Source organism: Erinaceus europaeus, chromosome 21 (assembly GCF_950295315.1).
Source record: "Erinaceus europaeus chromosome 21, mEriEur2.1, whole genome shotgun sequence".
Lineage (NCBI taxonomy): Eukaryota > Metazoa > Chordata > Mammalia > Eulipotyphla > Erinaceidae > Erinaceus > Erinaceus europaeus.
The window spans coordinates 35,499,814-35,513,271 of NC_080182.1; the positions used below are offsets into that span (position 1 = coordinate 35,499,814).

The window sequence follows — 13,458 nt, forward strand, 5'->3', positions numbered from 1 at the left end:
CTGAGCCAAAAAGATAGATGTACTATGTGTAATAGCCATGGCATGGAACCAACATGATTGCCCAACAATAAATAAGTAGATTAAGAAGCTGTGGTGTGTATAGTCAGTGGAATACAACTCAGCTATGACAATAGATGAGATCTTACCCTGTTTAGCGGATGGTGGATCACTGGGTAGAGCACACAGTTACCATGCAGGGTCCCAGGTTCTAGACCCTGGTCCCCACCCTTAAGGGTTCACTTCATGAGCAGTGGAGCATTGGTGCAGGTATCACTCCTTCTCTCTTTCTTTTTTTTTTAAATATCTATTTATTATTGGATAGAGACAGAGAGAAATTGATTGAGGGGGGAGGAAGAGATAGAGAGGGAGAGAGAGACACCTGCAGCCCTGTTTCACCACTTATGAAGCTTTCCCCCTGCAGGTGGGGACCAGGGGCTTGAACCTGGGTTTTTGTGCACTGTAATGTGTGTGCTTAACCATGTGTGTCACCGCCTGACCCCCTTCTCCTTCTCTCTCTCTCTCCCTCTCTCTCTCATCTCTGCTCCTTCTCTCTCTCATCTCTGCTCCTTCTCTCTCTCTCATCTCTTCTCCTCCTCCTCTCTCTCTCTCTCATATCTATGCTCCTTCTCTCTCTCATCTCTTCTCCTCCTCCTCTCTCTCATATCTCTGCTCCTTCTCTCTCTCATCTCTTCTCCTCCTCTCTCATCTCTTCTCCTCCTCCTCTCTCTCTCTCATATCTCTTCTCCTTCTCTCTCTCATCTCTTCTCCTCCTCCTCTCTCTCTCTCATATCTCTGCTCCTTCTCTCTCATCTCTTCTCCTCCTCCTCTCTCTCTCATATCTCTGCTCCTTCTCTCTCTCTCATCTCTTCTCCTCCTCTCTCTCTCTCATCTCTCCTCCTCCTCCTCTCTCTCTCTCATATCTCTGCTCCTTCTCTCTCTCATCTCTTCTCTTCCTCTCTCTCATCTCTTCTCCTCCTCCTCTCTCTCTCCCTCTCTCTCTCTCGTATCTCTGCTCCTTCTCTCTCTCTCATCTCTTCTCCTCCTCTCTCTCTCATCTCTTCTCCTCCTCCTCTCTCTCTCTCCCTTTCTCTCTCTCATATCTCTTCTCTTCCTCTCTCTCTCATCTCTTCTCCTCCTCCTCCTCTCTCTCTCTCCCTCTCTCTCTCTCTCATATCTCTGCTCCTTCTCTCTCTCTCATCTCTTCTCCTCCTCTCTCTCTCATCTCTTCTCTTCCTCTCTCTCATCTCTGCTCCTCCTCTCTCTCTCATCTCTGCTCCTCCTCCTCTCTCTCTCTCTCTCTCATCTCCTCCCCTCTATATATATTAAAGAAGGAGGAGGAGGGGAGAAGAATAGATTGCCACTGGGGAGAAAAGGTGCAGTTGGGAAACTCATGCCCCTTCACAATGCGTCTATTTGCCGCCTTTTCAGAGCTCTTGAACACTTGCCTCTTGCGTTTTGCCCAGTTGGGAAACTCATGCCCCTTCACAATGCGTCTATTTGCCGCCTTTTCAGAGCTCTTGAACACTTGCCTCTTGCATTTTGCCTGGCACGGGCAGTGGGAAGCAGTGGGAGAGACAGTGTGAGCCTACTCCACCTTGAAGCTAAAATGGACTCGGTGCATCTTGCCCAAAGACAGACATTTCATCATATTTGGACTTGATTTTCTCTGTCTCATGTATTACCTTTTCTCCCTCTTTATCTATATTTTCATGTTTCTTCTTTCTTCATCTTTGTTTCCCACCATTTTGCTGATTTCAATCTTGATATACCTACTATCTACATTTACAATTATATCCTTGCCCATATCAAACATATATTTTCCTGTTTCTATATTCACAGCTGTATTTATGTCTAAACTTTCAAAAAGTGTCATACAAACTGCACTCATATATAGTATATCATGCAGCACACCACATGAGATCACATTTTATTATATGACTAGTAATTACTATACACTAAATATATACAACATATATACTAATATATAATAAAATCTAGGTATCATATTTGCTGTTGAGCTTGTTTTCTACTTTGGGTTATTAAGAACAGCATCATTATAAATATAGCATATAACTTTCGGCAAATCTATATTTTTCTGTTGGGCATTTTCTTTGTAATAACTTCTGGGTTATTAAAAACTTCTGGGTCATAAAATTTGTATATTTTCAGCTTTAACAGATATACAGGAATAGTTATCTTAAGATAATTTTCATATAATTTTAGCACACAGCAAAAGCACTATACTGTCCTTTTCTTCACCTCCTAGTTTCTGTTTAGCTGTAAGTCCATTATAATTTCCTCACCCCCTGAGAAGCTGCCTTCAGTCTGGGACTCAGCTAAGTCTCAGAGCAGGATAATCCTGGTGTTGGGCTGGTGAGATAGAATAATGTTTATATAAACAACAACAACAAAAAAAAACTTCCATGCCTTAGACACCAAAGGCCTTAAGTTTCAATCCCTAGCATCACCATAAACCAGAGCTGAGCGGTACTCTGCTAAAGGAAAAAGACAGAAGGAAGGAGAGAAGGAAGGAAGGAAGGAAAGAAGGAAGGAAGGAAGGGGGGGAGGGAAGGAGAAAGGGAAAGAAGAAAGAAAACTCTGGTGTGAAGAGAGAAGCAGACTTCAAATATTCAAACTCCAGAGGCCGCGTGAAGTTCCTTACTCACCCCGTGTTGTATTAGTGTGCAGGGCTCTCCCTGCCTACGCGGGCCCCATGGTCTTGGTTCTTACTCTTTTCATGTCTCCATTCGCCGACCCCACACCAGGGACCTATTTCTAATTCTGATTTTCAAAATACCACTGCCTTTCCATGACTCCCTTATTACAGGGACTCTTAGTTGCACTAGATCATACTCTTATCTTATTATCTCTACCTGTCCCAAAGAATTCTCTTAGCTCACTTCCCACCAGAGAAAAATCCAGATATACCAAGGGGACTCAGGGTTTTCAGTTCTATTGTGTTCAAAGTTACCTTTGTCATCGTGCTGTATACCATTTGCTGGAGGTGTAATTTCTTCAGAATGTGCCTCTTTCTTGTCTCTCATCATGACTTGCCCAGTTGAAAGAAGTATGTATAACTTCTGGATCAAATCAGTAGTGGTCCCAGAATCATTACTATGATTATCCCCTAATACAAAGAAATGCTGCTCTTGGGAACCAAACAGCTCACTGTTTTCTGTCTCTATTTCATATACCCCAGGAGTAAGGCTGAGGTGACAGAGAAAAAGAGATGAAAAAAATGTTAGCCAACTCCCTTGCAAGATTAAATGTAAATACTGCCAGATAATATAACAGGAATCAATTGTGTGCATGCGACTGGAATAGTTCAAATGCAGTTTGTGGATGAAATTTAACTCAGCAGCAATTTTCCAATATCCCAAAGAGAAATCAGACATTTGTGGCAGTGGTTTAGGGCTGTAAACTAATATCATTTTCATTGCTGCATTTGTATTGAGTGCTTAGGACTGTAGTTTGCAAAATCAAACTAAAATGAATCCTTCCAGCCAGTCTTCATCTGGATTCTGTTCCCTAAAGAGTAAATGTTTTTGTAGCTGCCTTATGAGTCTGTGTCATGGTTTTCTTCTGCTATAAGATTGTTAAAGTTAATGGTTAAGATTATAAATTTTCTGCTTGGGCAGGACTCAGTACTAGAGTGAGTCTTCTTCCTCCCCCACTACACCAGAATTGCAACAGAAATTGAAACACATTTCTTTCTTCTGTGGGTTATTGCCTGCTATTAAACACAAGACATGTGCTTTCATCACACACACACACACACACACACACACACACACACACACACACACACACAATTACATGTCATTTACTTTAAATTATTTTCTGAAGGACTGTCTGTAGGCATAATATTACCCAGACTATGAATCTGTCAACTCACAATGGAGTGTTTTCTGTACCCTCATTCTCTGCTTTGGGAGAGGTGATGTTTTCACACTTGGGTCTCAGATCTGCATGGGGATATTTGTTGATGGCACCTGGAGAGAGAGTGGGCTGGTTAGTCTAAATTTTACCTTTTTACATTCTGACTCTCAACAAAAATCAGTTCACCTTTTGGTATGGTTGGACTTATTGTCAGAAGCAAAATATACATTACTAAGAGCCCTCTGACACTGAAATGCCTCATTGGCAATATCATCAAGATATAGCAGTGATTGAAAACCAGTGTATTTAGTATGTCACAGGCTGGCCATATAATTCAAGGACACCTCTTAATTCTATCATCTGTTTTTTTTTTTCCCTCAAAAATGAGAATCTTTCTAGAAGACTCTGCTATTGAAATTGTCTACCCTATTTATCTTGAGGTTAGATGAAAGCATCATTTTTTTTTTTTTGCAAGTGACAAGCCTGATACTAAATTATCCAGAATTTGGAGACTTTTGAGGATTATGTGAGCCTTGGGGCTTTATCAGTACCAGGGATCTACATCCCTATGACTTCCTGGTAATGTGCAGAGACTGCAGAAACCACGCAATGTGGTCTCTGCTCCAATCCTCATTTCCAGCACAGATCGTGACTCTCTTATGTGAGCAATTCCACTCATGTTTGAAATTACAATTACACATTAACAGAGGGTGGGGCAGCCACTGTCAAAGTCCTGCCATGAAAAGACACTCTCCATCCCTTGCCTGGCTGGGCCTGATTGGGCTGTCTAGGACAGAGGCTCTAAAAGAGATTTGTTTTCATGGGGCACAAGAATTCAAGTCAACACTGGAGTTAATTTACAATGACAAGATCAAATAGAAGTCCTTGGAGTAGGTAGAGGGTGGTAGGGGTGGGGTATTATTTATTACAGTGTTATATCTTATTGAGGGTTTAGTAATTGAAATGTAGTTCAGTAGGTAAGAGCACAACTCTGGGACCAGCATACATGGAGTCTAGAATCCCCCCCCCCCACTAAGTTCTAGCTTTTGAGCACTTCATTTAATGTCTCAGAAGCTCAGATTTCTCACGGGGGTGTTATTATCATCCTTTTCAAGAATATACTGAGGAAGAAATGTTACAACCCACTTAAAGAACTTAGCACCCCTATGGAGGGGTTATAAGAGATTGACTGGATGCATCAAAGCTCAAGGTCAATCAAGGCTTAAGACTTTTCTGTTTTTCTCACTGCCTCCTACTCATGTCTTAACACTTCACTACTCTTGATGGATCATGTTAGTAAGTCAGGTGGGTTGCACACAGAGACATTAAATCTATTGCAGAAGCAATAGAAGAGAAAAGCTTTAATGACTTACGTCTGATTATATGGATAAATGGCTTGACAAACTTGATGATATAGTTCAGATCTGGCTTGTGGGTTCGACCAAGTTGGACCAAGTGATGATCCAGTGGGTGGCTGGCTAATTCTTCTAGCTCCTTGTCATTGTGTATAGGACCAAAGGAAAACACAAATATGGCGTATCCCTGACACTTGGCTCTGAGAGACACATTTCTTAAGAATTCCTTGTCTAATATGTTGGTTTCACCAGCAGATATAACAAAAATAACTTTGTTTTTCTTCAGATTGGGGGTTCCTACAAAGACATTGTCTATTGTCCACTGCAGGGCATGGCCAAGAAAAACATCTCCATTGAGCTTTCGGAAAGAATCTTGGAGATGATGTTTCATTTGATAGACACTATTATAAGTAACCAAATCAAATTCCAGGTAGACAGGGCATTCTTCAGTGTCGGGCAGATAGCCTGGAGGAGAGTAGCTCAGGAGTGCCACTCTGTCCCCTAGTGGGGAGGTCAGTGGGTCTGGGGCGATGTAAAAATAATCAAGTACTGAGATTATAAGATCTTTTACTTCCTTAAAGCCATCGTTTCCTACTCTGTGGGAAGCATCTATGAGGAAAGCCACATCCATGAAATATTCTTGAAGAGAGGCATCTCCAGGTTTATAAGTAAGACCTGGTTCTTCGTTTCTGCCTTGATTTTCATTTCCTGCAACAGAATAACCCAAGTCACTCCTTTAAGTTGACTTATAAACTTGGTACTCCTAGCCAGAGGTGGCAAATCTATAGCTGGGGGTTAGTCAGCACTTTGTTCTCTCACCCATGGCAGACATCACTAATCAACCACAATATTTGTTTCTAGATTCATTCTCCAACTGTGTCTCCACACAGTGTATGGACTGCTATTACTTGTGACAGGTAATGCCAATGATAAAATTACCTATTTGCTCTACCATCTCAGATCTTTTGTCAGAGAACTGATTGATTCTCCAAATATATTTGTTCACAAGACAGATATATTTGTTCATTTATTTGCCAGTTTAGTGCACTCAATATAGTTCTAAAAATTGGAGCACACATTTGTATGGCCTAGTTATACTTAAAGACTTTGAGAGAAGAGTTTATATGCCAAGTTGACATTTACTTTTGGCATAAACGCATATACTATTATAGATGTGATCAACGTGTGCACCATCATGACAGCAAATGTAAATGCTGACCTAACGATCCAAAGTCTGTGTAAGACATGGACATGTTAAGACCATAATCCTCAAAGTGCCAGTTCACAGTTTATTCACCCTAAAAAGATAAAGATCGTGTATCACAATATAGGGCAACTACATTACCAAGCTCACCGGTTACTTCAGCTGGCTTTATATATAATAACAGGGCTTCCACAATAAAGGAAGCAGTGCATTGCCTCCCATTCTGCTAACTTTTTATTTTGTTGGAGACCAGCACTTCAAGTAGTATGGCTCTAAGCCTAAAGGGTGATCAAGTCATGCCCATGATCGTAGAGATCATGCCTGTTTGCTAAGGATACAGGAAAGCCAGCTCAGAAAGGTCTCCTTGTCATTAATTTTAACTGAGCTCTGTTTTGGTCAAAGAATAGTCCTGCTATGTCTTGAATTCTTTAACATCCTCAAAATTGTTTTAAAGTCCACAAATGGTCTGTTTTGGTATTGAATGTTTCATGTACAATTGAAACAAATGTGCATTCTTCTGTTGTTTGGAATGCTCCATAAATGTCACTTAGGTCAAGTTTGTTGATAATATTATTCAAGCCTATTACATTGTTGCTGATTTTCTGTTTACCTTTACTGCCAGTTAGGAAGAGCCCATCTGGAAACTCACTGAGATTCTTGTTTTATTAAAAAAAAAATGTTTTTTCTCCTTGAATTTCATTTTGGATGAAAATTCAAATGCTCTATTGCAACATCTCCAAGTTCATTTTTTTCTTTTAATCAAATTCAACTGTCCATTAATTTCATTCAATATATTGTTGATTCTAAAAACTGGAGTTTTCATCTCTCTAAATTCTCTTTGACTCCTTTGTCAATATTTTATGCCTCTAGTTAACTCTTCAACATATGGAATATAATTATAATAGTATGTTTAATATGTTTGTCATACATGTTTTGTTGACATTATTATATGCCAAACATATGTCTAATAATTTGTCTCTAATTTTAAACTCTGTCACGCTTCTGATTTGTTTTTGAGTGATTATACACTTGACTACATATCATGTCCTTTTACTATTCTTTATGCCAGACATAGTGGGATTTTCCTTTTTGGATGTGGGATGTTTTGGTATCTGTATAAATATTTATATGCTTTGTCTTGGGAGATAGTCAAGTTAAATGGAAATAGTTTGACCCTTTTGGGCCTGGCTAGTATATTGTCAGGCAAGAACAAAGCAATGCTTAATATAATCATTCTCTACCACTGAGATAATACTTCCTCGAGTCTTCTTCCCAGTACTGTATACATGCTGAATTCTTCCATTCTTGCTGGTGGGAAAAGGTGATTATTCCTAGTCCTTTATGCACAAGTGTTACTCTCCTCTAATCTTTTCAGGTATCTCTTCTTTCAGGCTTAGGTTATTTCCTCGCATGCTTTATCAGCCCTCTGCTGGATTTCTGAGGGGGAAACCTTTGCAGATCTTCCTCATGTCAAGGAGTACCTAGGCTCCACCTAAATCATCCCATCCATCTGTCACCATACCCTGGAGGTAGGAACCAGAGCACTCAGAGGATTCCCTGTTATTTGTTTCCTGTCCTGAGGGGAGATACCGTTTCGTTTCTTGATGTTCAGTGTCTTGGGAACCACTGTTGCTTCATATAAGATTTCTCTTGGTCATTTCAACTGAAAGGGAAACCTAGTTCCCATCATCCCATCTTGAGTATTTCTGATAGATGACAACTGGTCAACTTCTTTGAAGGGCACCAAAACTCAGCCATGTTTACATCATATTCTTTCTTTATCAATAAATTTATAGTAATTAAGCAATAGCTTGCATCTCATAGGCATATTTGAAATTTATGGATCTCCTAATCACTCTCAGGGCCTTAGTTTTACATTCTTAGATGCTTAATTAAAATGGAGGTCCTTGGGGAAGTTACTAAATAGTACATTGGAAGGGCCGCCTGGACATGTCCATCATATTCTTTGATGTGGATGCCATATACTGTACTGTAACCTTAAAAACATCAAGAACATTTCAAGAGTTCTTGATTATACTATATGAGGAACTTGAAGATGGGTTGAGTAACTATATTTCTGTCATCTGAGAGATAGCAGTTCTGAAGAGAATCAACAGGAGCTGCCACTAGGTTCTTTGTTTTGCTTTTTAAAAATGTTTCTTAATTATCTTTGTTTACTTATTGGATAGAGACAGCCAGAAATCAAGAAGGAAGGGGGTGATATAGAGGGCAAGAGACATTTGCAGCCCTGCTTCACCACTTTCAAAGCTTTCCCCTGCAGGTGGGGACTGATGGCTGGAACCCAGGGTGTACTATAACATGTACCCTCAACCAGGCATGCTACCACGTGAACCTGGGATTTTGTTTGTCACCTACAATTATGATTTCTTTAAGGAGGCCAGTCAATGCACTTAGTCAAAGCATAAGTTAACCTTATTCAGACATAAATTTCCAGTAGGAGAGTAAGGGTGAATATACGATGCTCATGAAATATTTTTTGTTAACCACCTCCTAACAGAGATATTCCTTTTTTTGTAATTTTACTTTCAAATGAGTAAAATCTAAATTATCTCCTTGTTGAAGATTTTTTGTTTATTTTTACTGACTTAACATTGTTTCACAATATTGTTAAGATTCTAATGTAGTACTAAGATTCTAAGCATATAGTTTCACAACTACATGACTCAAATATCCACTATCAAGATCAACAACAGTAGAGGATGTTCCATCCTCCAAAGGGAGGATGGACAGCATACTCTATGCTACACGTGAAGAAGATGGGTCGATATTGGGGCAGCTTAGAATGTTCCTACTCATGACCACAGACTGTGAGCTCAGATCTACAGGGATGCAGAGGTCACATAGGCTCCTAAGCTGAATATGGGCCCCAGACCACATCAAATCGATGGGGTTTACAGTCAACAATATTTGTACCCCTTTCCCATATTAGGGAGCCACTCTCTTCCCTGATCCAGCTTTCTGGTCCTTTTCCAGCCATGACATCATCTCCCTAGACAATAACTTGGATCCACTGGCATATCAGATTTCAGGCTCAGGCTCAGGCAAAAGGAAAAAAAAAAAAAACTAGTATAGCCACAGTCCCTTTGGAAAATAACTAAAATATGCCTACTAGCTATCTACAAAATGGGGGGATCCCCAGCTCTTCATCTGCACTATTCCAGCCTTTAGGTCCATGATTAGTCAACAATTTGTTTGGCTTTATATGTTAACTCTCTTTTCAACCACCAGATTCCAGATGCTAGCATGATGCTGACCAGACTTCCCTGGACAGATGACCCCACCAATGTGTCCTGGAGCTCTGCTTCCTCAGAGCCCTGCCCCACTAGGGAAAGAGAGAGACAGGCTGGGAGTATGGATTGACCTGTCAACACCCATGTTCAGTGGGAATCAATTACAGAAGCCAGACTTTCCACCTTCTGCATCCCTCAATGACTTTGGGTCCATACTCCCAGAGGAATAAAGAATAGGAAAGCTATCAGGGGAGGGGATGGGATACAGAGATCTGGTGGTGGGAACTGTGTGGAGTTGTGCCCCTCTTATCCTATGGTTTTGTCAATGTTTCCCTTTTATAAATAACAACTATCTCCTAGAGATATCTATCCCCCACAGGAAAAAAAAAAATCCCTAAGAATCTACCTATTTACCAGATTAGCATGCAAATAAAATAAACTGAATGTGGATTAGGACTGGGAAATTCAAAAAGGTTAGTCAAACAGAAGATGTGATTGTTTTACTTTAAATTTAAAGTCATTTAACTTAGGGCAGCTGGACTATGAGAACTATTTTCTCTCCAGAAAATCTGGCATATGTGTGGATGAAATGTAACCATAATTCACGGTAATCACCTATTTTCCGGGAATATCGATGAGTCAAATATCTGTCTTCAGCTCTTTGACAGAATTTCCATAGAATGGTATCTGGAAGAATTGGTCCCCTTAGTTGTGGATAAGGCTTGGAAAAAATGAAGGATTCGGCTCAATTTCCAGGGAAGTACCCCCAGAGATTATCCTTACTGGCCAAGATTTAATCCAAGACTCAGTGAGTTCTAATAACTTTAGGGAGAAGCCAGGGGTGGAAAAAGAACTTTGGAAAAAGAGAGAATCTACAGGAGTTGCCAGTTGGACTGGAAGTAATTGCACTGTGAAATTGCCATGCTGCTTTAGAAGGGCATTTGTAGGAAATCTCAAAATGCATACGAAGTAGCTTTTGGTCTGCCTTGAAATTTTTCTGGCGGCCAAAAATAACCATGTTTTTCTCCATAGGCAAACTACATGCATAATTGAGATGGCTTTTTGTGTGAATTTCTCTACACTAGAACCATAACAGCTATTTTTCAGGTTATCATTTTTATGAGACTTCCTCCTATGAGGTTGACAATGCTTTTTTGTGTACCTTTCTTGCGTTGTAAGTATGTCTTCTCTCTAAATTTATTCTTCTCTCCAAGTAGAATTAATATTACTTTTACCTTACAGATGAATAAGCTGAGGTCTGGAGAGATTTTTCTGGTTTGACTAAAAACTGGCAGACTATCAGTGTTAGAGGCAGCATTTGAACCCAGTTCTTTGCAAACTCTCCAGAAGAACATCAAGGGACATAGGAAATGGTTCGGGAAAGACCTTAGCACCTAGTTTGAAGCTTCTCGGTCATTTTCCATTCCTTCTGGTTGAAGGCTCAAGAGAAAGGATTCTTACCAAAATTAGTGACTATGTGAATCAAACACATTTTTTTTTTTTAATCTCTAGGTATCGGAGAGAGAGAGAGTCACCAGATCACTGCTGAGCTCTGGCTTATAGTGGTGCTGGGACTAGAACCTGGACTTCAAGTCTCAGACATGAGAGTCTTATAACATTATGCTATCTCCCCAGTCCACAAAAGACTTGTCTCAGATTTTGAAGTCCCAGGTTCAATCCCCAAACACCACCATAAGACAAAGCTGAGCAGTGTTCTATTTGCTTTTAAAAGAAACTAGAAAAACTAGAAACTAGAAAAGACTCAGACATCTGAAAATTCTGTCTTTGATACATCAGTCTAGAAACTAGAATTCTATAATAAAAATATAAAGTCTGTTAATATTAGTGGAACATAACTTATATACAAGTAAATACACGTTCTTAGAAATGAGAAAGTTGGGGAGCCAGGCAGTGCCCACTAGGTTAAGCACACATTACTACAGAGATGAGAAAGCTTTCAATTCCCAGCACGAGCATAAGCTAGAGCTGAGCAGTGCTCTGATGTAAAATAACAATTAATTAATTAATTAAAATAAATGAGAAAGTTCATTCTGCTGTATTTATGCAAGCTGCAGAGTAGTCGACAGTATTTAGCCCGAGTCTCCACTTAACACTGTCAAACCCAGGATTGTCCTTCCTCCTCTCTGGTGAGGCCACTGGTCAGGCTCTAAGCTGGGCAGCAAGGGAGGTATGCAAGAGAGTGCGCAACATATTATGTGTTATTGATTTTATGCCAAAATAAAATACAGACAAATTTAAAATTCTGTTGGTTTGCAGCATAAACTCCACTCTCCTCCATCTGCCTGAGCTAGTAGGAGTGGCTGTCTCAGCCTAGGCTGTATTCTTTCACCTAAAGACTTGGCACAAGTGTCTTTCCTGTTCTAGACTTGGCGGGTTGGCACACAGCCTGTATAATTTTCACCATCTCTTTCAGACTCTAAAACAGTAGTTTGTAGAAAGGTGCAAGCACACTGAGAAAGGAGATGCATGTCACAGGAGTTCTTTATTCCCCAAACACCTGGATTTGCCACTTTGTTTTTGTTTTCAGTGATGCGATTCTATGCTCGTGCCTCTGTGTGAATTTACAAGCAGGGAATTTTTGTAACTGAAATTAAAATTTTATAATAGAATTGTGCCCCCCAAATTATTTAAAAACAAGTCTCCCAAGTGATGACATGATTTCATTGTTGATTGAAATTGGCAATAGCTGGATACATTTCCTTATTTACAAATGCAAACAACATTCTCAGCAGATGATATCACACACATAGTTAAAAGTAAAAGGCCCCAGGGGCACAAGGACCAGGGTTTGAGTCCCCCAGGCCCCACCTGCAGAGGGAAAGCTTCAGGAGTGGTGAAGCAGGGCTGCAGGCGTCTCTCTGTCTCTCTATCTCCACCACCTCTCTCAATGGCTTTAAAAAATAAAAGTAAAAGCCCTAAGCCACCTGCAGAGGGAAAGCTTGAGGAGTGGTGAAGCAGGGCCTCAGGTGTCAATCTCTCTCTCTCTCCACCTCCTCTCTCAATTTCTAGCTGTCTCTATCCAATAAAGATAATTGGACAAAAGACTGGCTTTAAAAATATGAAAGTAAAAGGCCTCAGCCGTCTCTAGCACCCCCATCAGCAATGGCAAACACCTTGCCCATCACTGCCCTCATTGCTACCATGACGGTGCCAACACTACCGTCGTTACCACCTCCACCACTGTCTCCACCAACCACCAACCCTCTACGACTACTTCAAGTATCCAAATCGTATTCCCTTAGAAAGGGGTTAACATGAAAGAACTATAAGCTCATGTGCATCTCAGTGCAAAGTCACATACCCTAAACTCTCAGTTCACATTAGCTTTGTTCAGAGCAAAACTTTCAAGGAAGACAATTACAACATCCACATAATAAATTCCCAAGCAGAAGCAGATGCAATGACCTTACTGTGCAGTTTAAAGTGGTGTTTATTTCTCAAAGAATCATGGTTGAAATTAACCAAATGAAATGTATCATTTAATTCAGAGATGATCATAATTCTATTACTTCCTCTGTATAGAATATGTACTGACATCAGTAGCGCAGTGGGTTAAGCGCAAGTGGCGCAAAGCGCCAAGACTGGAGTAAGGATCCCGATTTAAGCCCCTGGCTCCCCATATGCAGTGAAGCAGGCCTGCAGGTGTCTATCTTTCTCTCCCCCTCTATGTCTTCCCTCCTCTCTCCATGTCTCTCTGTCCTATCCAACAATGACAACATCAATAACAACAACAATAACTACAACAATA

At 40.4% G+C, this 13,458-nt stretch overlaps 1 protein-coding gene across 1 annotated transcript in view; it reads right to left on the bottom strand.

The window, feature by feature from the left end:
• COL6A5 (collagen type VI alpha 5 chain) overlaps positions 1-13,458 on the bottom strand; it is a 124,582-nt gene that overhangs the window by 16,680 nt on the left and 94,444 nt on the right. Inside the window, exons 37-39 of the mRNA XM_060180823.1 lie at positions 5,253-5,942; positions 3,896-3,992; positions 2,972-3,207 (exon numbers count right to left, since the gene is read on the bottom strand). Of these exons, the coding sequence (XP_060036806.1) occupies positions 2,972-3,207; positions 3,896-3,992; positions 5,253-5,942 (1,023 nt within the window). The remainder of the gene's footprint in view (positions 1-2,971; positions 3,208-3,895; positions 3,993-5,252; positions 5,943-13,458) is intronic.